Source organism: Neltuma alba, unplaced genomic scaffold (genome assembly GCF_004799145.2).
Source record: "Neltuma alba isolate B1F8T4 unplaced genomic scaffold, ASM479914v2 tig00011578_pilon, whole genome shotgun sequence".
Classification (NCBI taxonomy): domain Eukaryota; kingdom Viridiplantae; phylum Streptophyta; class Magnoliopsida; order Fabales; family Fabaceae; genus Neltuma; species Neltuma alba.
Window position 1 is genome coordinate 16630 of NW_021636231.1, and position 8772 is coordinate 25401.

General features: G+C 37.3%; 1 protein-coding gene across 1 annotated transcript; it reads left to right on the forward strand.

The window, feature by feature from the left end:
- Positions 1–4617: 4617 nt before the first annotated feature.
- On the forward strand, positions 4618–5088 carry LOC114715181 (uncharacterized). Its single transcript, XM_028899977.1, has one exon. It carries the CDS (start codon positions 4618–4620, stop codon positions 5086–5088), a length of 471 nt encoding a protein of 156 aa, XP_028755810.1.
- The last annotated feature ends 3684 nt before the right edge of the window (positions 5089–8772 follow it).

Here is an 8772-nt window from a genome sequence, read left to right on the forward strand (position 1 = left end):
CTTATATCAATTATGCCAAGTTCTCCAATTACACATGATTATGTATCATATTTTTAAAATACCAGTATCTAATAGTATTTAATTATAAATCCATATGAAATGAAAAAGACTAAGCGTGATTGAATAACTTAATACTTGCAAGTTTTATAATTAAATTAAATACTTTATGAATATTTTTTTTCCTCTATTTTTTTTCAAGTGTCAAGAGAATGAAATCAGTCTGATTTTTTGGATGAGGATAATGAGTAAGGAGGGTTTTGGTCCCAAAAAAAAAAAACAAAAAGAAAAAGAGTCAGGAGGGCCCTCACACATGTCACGTGTTGGAATCGGAATCGTCTTCGTTCCCGGATAATTGGATTTGGAATGGCGAGCTGATCTTATTTACAGGCATGATGACAACAATATCTGTGCAGGCTTTGCTAAGGTCCGGTTCGTGACAGATCGAGCGAAGGATGATGCAGAGAAATTCGCTTCTCTGTACTTCAAGTGCATTCTCTTCCTTGCCCAGCCCTCCCTTGACCTCTCAGCGACCAGCTCTTCCATTCCAGCTACCTCCGTTCCCGTCTTCTTGGACCTTTACACTTCAACAAGACGACCTTTTCCAGCTTTGTACATCACTGGTAAAAGCCACTTATGTTTTTCTCTCTGGGTTTTATATAATTAGAAGTTGCATTCTATAATTTTGTTGTTTTACACAATCCTTTTTGTAATAGGTTGCAATGAGTTCTCGATACATCATATAATATTTGTTTCTCTCTAGAACTTTTATGTATCATTTTTGTACTTCAAAATCGTGAAGGGAAAAATGTGAAACTTTCCATGATAAAATGATTAAAAAAAAATCCTTTTTGCTGGAGCTAATTAAGTAATTAATACTAAAGTTTTTCTATTTTGGCAAATTAAGGCCTTAAAATGCATTATTCAACACTGACCATAATTCTTATCAGAAAAGTGGTGGACCCTTGGGAACTGTCGTTAATGTTTTCAATAGTGGAGCCAATGATCTACTGCAAGTTTTGCTTGATTCATCTTTTGATATACTTCGCAAAAGTGGCGAGCCCAGGTCAGCAGAAGCAGAAGCGTCCAATCAGCTTGTTTGGGTGCCTTTTGACTTTTGTAGAAGCAATTGTACTTGATGTTGGTATGACTAGAAGAGAAATGCATATTACACCGCCTAAGGGACTCCTAGAACTAAACTTGTGATCCAAAAAAGAAAGATCAACTCGTGAGGCATATACTCTTTTGACTCTACCTTTAATTTGCTACTTTTAGGGACTTTGAGCTTTTCAGTATGATTATTGCTGATGCTGTGCTACCTTTCTTAATCTCTTTAATCTTAAGGGGAATAGAGGGTAAGGAATTTATGTGCAACTTGGTTTATGACTGTATGCTTGATGCTTTCTTTTGGTCTTCTTTATTTTTTTCTCCTACTTTTTCTGGGTCCAATACCTGCCAGTTGATTCACATGATTCCTAACCGAAAGGGACTTAGACTTTCATAATGTGGCATTCAGCTGAACCTATCAACATCCATATTTACTGGATCACTTCTTTTTATTAGTTTTTTTTTTGGGTTCCCTGGCTTAATCATATTTGACATGGTGTTTGTATCATGGATCAATGATACCAATACTTTAGAAGTTTCAAAAGCGCCTTATAGCTGCCAAAAAAAAAGAGTGTGAAATGGAGCAACAACATGTATTCCATGGATTTAGATACGGAGAGAAAGAACAAGGGAGATTGCTTGCGGATCAGATTTTTTCTGTAAACTCTAAATCGCTTCAGAATGCTTTACAACGTATTGAGAAACCACCCCAAGAGGTAAGTTGGCTGAACTGATTATATGTTGTCCCAACTCCCGTCCTGCTACCATAAAGAAGAAAAAGAGAAATTGTTTTATTATGAGAGTAAACCTATTGTTGCCTAAATTATTTTGCTATTTGATACATACAGGACTTAGAAAAATAATGTGAGAGTTCACCATAATATATAGAAACTTTTTTCAGCAAACGATAATTCTGAAGGTCTTTTGAACACCAAGGTTTGAACACAACATAATAGGAGATTTTGGCATCTTATAATATAATTACTCGTTGGTTAATTGTCAGATTTCTTTTTTTTTTTTTTTGGGAAGTACTGAAAAACAATGTTTGTTGTTTTGTGGCTCTTGTAACGCAATGTCTAATGTTCTCTTTTATATTTACTTAAGTTTTACCTTTGCTAAACCAGATGGGAAGTAGCTGAGTTGGTTGGTTCTTTGGATGCAAAGCTTGTAAGTACTAAACAGATATCAAAGGAATCTCTCTTCAGCGAATAAAGTAGAGGAAATTTGGGCAAGAGTATCAACATGCATGAGAAGTGTCTTCATCTCATATCTGGGGGCAAAATGGCTATTGTCTTGCTTTTGAATAAAAAGGAGAACTAGGGTGGCATTTGTGACCCTGATACTACTTCAAATGAAACAATTGAGATTTCATCAGCTCCCCTCCAGGAATTACTCTCTGATGAAAATTTGTTAAAGATTTTGAACTCTGATAAAAATTGATCATGTAATTAAAATTGGTATCAGTAAAGCTGATTTCTGAGATATTGCTAGGCTGTGACTTTCTGAAATGTAACACTGAAATACCATAAATAACAGCAATGATCTTTGTTGCTGTCTTTTGGTTTTTAATATAGCACCTTTTTTTATTGTCTAATAAATTTGTGCTTCTTTCAGGTGGAAGATCGTGCTTCTGTGCCTTCAATTTTGGTTTGCTCAACCCAAGAAATTGTGCCTTTAAGAAAGTTGTTTCCAAGGAACAATTACTTTGCATTTGACTCTGAAAAGGTTCTCATCATACCTAGGATCTTCTTTATATCATGTATTGCCTTATTAATGATCTATCATTTGGATTTGGTTTTATACTTTCTTTCACTTTGTCCAATACCTGCCCATTGATTTGCATGATTCCTAACCCAAGGAGACTGACTTTCATAATTTAGCATTCAGCTAAACACATCAGCATCTATATTAGACATGGATTTTTATAAAAATAATACGTAAGTTTAATTTTTATCTGAAATAAAATTTCATTCTCCTGAAAAAGGAAAAATTAGAAATATTTCTAGAAATTTTTGCAAATAATTATTATATATTAATTTGTAAAAATATTTATTTTTCATTTGGTTCTTTTACCCAGTTTATATGTAATAAAAATAGAAAAATATTTTTTCCAAAAAAGGTCAAGAATTGTTGGCGCCAAGATATCGTTATGAATTAGCATTTTTTCCAGTATCAACTAGTTAGCCTTAATTTCTTGATTCATTTCCATCATCTGAACTTCAAATAATTATTCAGCGATTGTGCATAAATCGTCTTTTCAGCGAGAGATGGAGCATCTTCCGCGAGACATCATTGAAAACATCTTCATCAGAATCCCAATCAAGTCCCTTCTACGAGCTCAATTTGTTTGCAGAGATTGGCCAACCATCATCCGTACCCCATCTTTCAAGGATTATTACTTGGACGAATCCCCTCATTATAACCCTTCCCTCCTCCTCCGACGGGATGGCCTAGATGAGCAGGCTCCTGTGGATTTACGGGTTCTTAATTGCCAGAAGCAACTATACACCCTTCCGAAGCTACCTAAAGGTATAACGTATGTTGGTATAATAGGTTGCAGCCATGGCTGCCTTCTTATTCTTGGACCTTCTGTTTCATTTTTCATTTGGAATCCCACTTTTACACATGTCATGGAGGTACCCCGAAAGAATTCTGATTTTGTGGGTGATAGACATATAGGATTTGGGTTCCACAAGGATTTTAGATTTTAGTATGTTTCCGGGGGGAAACGAGGAGAGTGTCAGCCGTGTGGAACTCTTTTCTTCTCTCACACAAAGTTGGAGGGAGATAGGATTCCAGAAATTTGAAGGGTTGTTCTTTCATTATGGAACTGTTTCTTGCAATGGCATCATGTACTGGGGGGTTATCGGCTTGATATGGAAAATGAGGGAGGGGATATCAGCGAATTAGTTATCAGTTTTGATTTAGCGACTGAGGAGTTTTTCATTATGCCTTTACCAAACCTTGACCCTGATGTTAAAGATAAGTTGCATATCTATCAGAATACAATGAGCCTTCTAACGCATTGTAGGAGGAGTGATTATTATATGGTAAAACTATGGCTTTATTGGACCTGCATGTATTGAGTCCAATCTATATTGAGTCTAGTCCATTTCGATTGTTTGTATTCTTGTTTCTGCTCTGTACATATCCGTTATAATTCTTGTTGGGCCTGTTGCTCGTTTCTGTTTAGGCCCATTAGACTGGTAGCCCTATTTAAAGGGTGGATCTTTTGTAGTCATGTATGAATCATTATTTTTCATATTGAATAATATAGAGAATTTCTTCAATTCCTCTGTACGTTATCATGGTATCAGAGCATAGGCTGATCCAGGTCCATCAATGATTTTTCAAGTGGCCCATTAGAATGAGCCTACCACCACCGATCTGAAATTCAAGAATCAAAGACCATCACTTCAACAAAAACACCCAGTTCTTTCAACTACTGCCGTCGAACCAAGAACCCCGAAGAAACTACTACTGCAAACCCTAACACGATACCGATGAATCATCATGGGCGGAGAGAAGGATTCTGGCAACCCTATGATCGATTTCGCTAGCCCGCTCTTTCTTCACCCATCTGATACACAAGGGACATCGATAATCGGGCAGATCCTCACTGGCAGCGAGAATTATACAATCTGGAGCAAATCGATGATGATAGCCTTGCGCGGAAAGAACAAAGTGGGATTCATAGATGGCTCGTGTAAAAAGGAAGAACAAGATCTTAAATTTTTCGATCACTGGGAAAGGTGCAATGCTGTTGTATTATCGTGGATCTTGGGATCTGTCTCCAAGGACCTTGCGAGCAGTCTGGTATATTTTCAAGATGCACATACAGCCTGGGCAGACCTTAAGGAGCGGTTTGATAAGATTTCTGGCTCGCGTATCTTCTATCTGTATCAGGAGATTCACTCACTACGTCAAGGGAAACTCACCGTATTTGCATATTACTCGCGGCTGAAAGAGCTATGGGAGGAGTAAGGAAACCTCATGGCAATCCCATCCTGTAAGTGTGCCACTTCCCAAGCCTACCACAAAGCAACACAACGTCAGAAGATGCTGCAGTTTTTAATGGGTCTGAATGAGACCTACATGAATGCAAGGAGTCAGATACTCCTCATGCAACCTCTTCCCACAATCAATCAAGCATACGCAATGATTCTGGACGATGAAGCACAGAAGAGCATTGCCAACTTGGAGAAAGTGAATCCCAATGATGGGATGGCTATGGCAGTGAGGGGGAGAGGAAGAGGAAGAGAAAAAGGAAGAGGCAGAGGTGGTCCATTACCTGAATGTGACCACTGCCATAAGAAAGGTCACACCAAGGATGGGTGTTGGCAGATAATTGGGTTCCCGTCAGACTTCAAAGGGAACAAATTCAAACAAAGTCAAGAGGCAAAGGGGAATTAGAGTGCTGGGAACCGAGAGGCAGAGGCTCTCACCAACACTTCAAGCGTGGTCTCCCCAAGCTTTACTCTTGAGCAATATGAGCGGTTGCTGGAGATACTAAAGAAGGATGCAGAAAGTAACGCTCACGCTCTCACTGGTACATGTTTGCATAATCCTCCTATCACTACTTTAAATCATAGTAACTGGGTTATTGACTCTGGAGCCACAACTCATATGGTTAGTGACTTAGGCTTGCTGGATAGCTATAGAGATTATAATAGACCCATTAAAACTATCAGAATTCCTAATGGTGATAGGTTCCCTGTTACACACGTAGGCAATGTAATTTTTCCTAATGGTATAGAATTAGTAGGAGTTTTGTATGCTGCTGAAGTTTAACTTGATATTTGTTTCACGTATAACAAAAGAAACATTGTGTGTTGTATCCTTTTATCCTGATAAATGCACCTTGCAGGGCCTTCTAGATGGAAAGATGGGGGGATTGGTAGAGTAGATCATGGTCTATATTTGTTACGGTTGGAAAAAGATCATACTTGTATGAATTCAGTTCATAATTGTTCTTCTGACAAGCATGTTGATTTGTGGCTTCTGCATGAAAGAATGGGACATGCTCCCTTGAATGTAATCAAACATTTGGATATAGTGAAAGATAAATCCACATCAATGAATAAAACTTGTTGTACTTGTTTCCAATCTAAACAGACCAAACTCCCCTTTCCCTCTAGCTGTATAAAGACTGTTAAATGCTTTGATTTACTTCACATGGATGTATGGGGACCCTATAAAGTTCCCACACATTCTGGTTTTCAGTATTTTCTAACCATAGTGGATGATTTTTTCTAGAGCCACATGGACTTATCTCATGAAGAATAAATCAGAAACAATTTATCACATTAAGAGTTTTCTTGCCTATGTACAAAATCAGTTTGATACATGTGTCAAGAGAGTGATGAGTGATAATGGAAGTGAGTTTGTCAACCACGATTTGAGTAATTACCTAAGAGAACAGGGAATAATACATGAAACAACTTGTCCCTATACTCCTGAACAAAACGGTATAGTGGAGAGAAAGCATCGGACCTTGATGCAGATATCCAGAGGTTTAATCATACAGTCCGGCCTGCCTATTAGATATTGGGGGGAGTGTGTTAAGACTGCCACTTATCTTGTCAATAGGACTCCCAGTAGAATTTTAAAATTTCAAACTCCTTATCAGATAATTCATGGGCGAGTTGCAGATTATAGCCTTTTGAGAGTCTTTGGTTGTTTAGGATATGCTATAGATTTGATTAATACAGATAAATTTAAGCCTAGGTCAATACCATGTGTTTTTTTGGGGTATCCTACTCATCAAAAGGGGTATACTTTATTGAATCTAGCAGACCACAAAATATTTGTAAGTAGACATGTTAAATTTCTAGAAAATATTTTCCCTTTTAAAAATAGGAATAGTACTGATCAAGGGGGAGTTTCTACTGAGATAAAACAGATGTTCTTTTTTGATGATATAACTGATGTACCGAGGCAGCTTACACAACCCACAGTAAATGAATCTCTTGAAGAAGGAAATAGGACAGATAATTAGAATCAATCTTCTTCTAGCGGTAATGGATATGACAATGAACATAAAGACTGAAGATCTAATAGGGATAGAAGACCACCTATATGGGCCAGTGATTACGTTTGCAATCTTGTAAATTCTAACCAATATCAATCAGGATTAGAACGAAACTTCAAGTCAAGTTGCAAATATCCCATCGAAAATTATATTTCATATCATGATGTATCTTCTTCTCATATGTGTTTTCTTTGTTCAGTTGACTTTGTTACCAAACCTGCTTGCTATAAAGAAGCTATCAAAGATCATAACTGGATAAAAGCTATGAGGGATGAAATCCAAGCTTTAGAAGAGAATAGGACATGGGATATCACCCCATTACCTAAAAATAAGAAATCAATTGGTTGTAAATGGGTTTACAAGGTAAAATACAAACCAGATGGGACTATTGATAGATATAAAGCTAGATTGACAGCAAAGGGTTATAATCAAGTAGAAAGGATAGATTATAATGAAACTTTTTCACCTGTTGTGAAAATGGTGACCGTAAGGACTGTTTTGAAATTGGCTGCAGTAAATAATTGGTCATTGTATCAAATGGATGTGAATAATGCCTTCTTACAAGGAGACCTTAAAGAAGAAGTTTACATGACCAAACCCCAAGGATTTGAGAAACATGGAAATAATATGGTTTGTAAGCTTAAGAAATCTCTATATGGGCTTAAACAGGCCTCTAGGCAATGGAATCAAAAACTATCATTGTCTTTATTAAATGCGGGTTTCATGCAAAGCAAGTATGATTATTCACTGTATTTCAAGCACTATGATGATGGATTTGTAGTTATCTTAGTCTATGTGGATGATCTTCTTATTACTGGAAATAATGAAGAAAGAATTGAACAGGTTAAATGGTTTTTGCATAGTCATTTTAAGATCAAAGATTTGGGAAGTATGAAATATTTTCTAGGCATAGAAATTGCTAGATCTTACAAGGGAATTATATTGTCACAAAGGAAATATGTTCTTAATTTGCTTATAGAGACAGGAATGACTGGATGCAGACCACTTACATTGCCAATGCCACAGCACTTAAAATTAGTGGCATATGAAGAAAAGAAGCATCAACAAGAGGATTTGCTCAAGGATCCGGGAAAGTACCGAAGGCTAGTAGGTAAATTGATTTATCTGATTATGACTAGACCTGATATCTCTTTTCCGGTGCAGGTACTTAGTTCATGCAGTCACCCATGAAATCTCACTGGGCAGCGACATTAGGAGTACTAAGATACTTGAAGCAGTCCCCTGGACTTGGAATCCAGTTGAGTTCAAGTGGAGACTTTGGTTTGCAGTGTTTTTGTGATTCAGACTGGGGATCCTGTGAGACCACGTGTAGGTCAGTCACAGGATATCTTCTCAAACTAGGAGATTCCCTCATTGCCTGGAAAACTAAAAAGCAGGCCACGGTTTCCAGGTCTTCAGCTGAAGCTGAATACCGCGCCTTGGGCTCAGCTGTGTCTGAGGTAATATGGGTTAAAGGACTACTATCAGACTTAGGAATTGTTATAGGACGTCCAGTAAGTGTGTATCGTGATAGCAAGTCAGCTATTTATATTGCTACAAATCCTGTTTTCCGTGAAAGGACTAAGCACATTGAGATAGACTGTCACTTTGTTAGAGAAAAAGTGGCAGAGGGATTA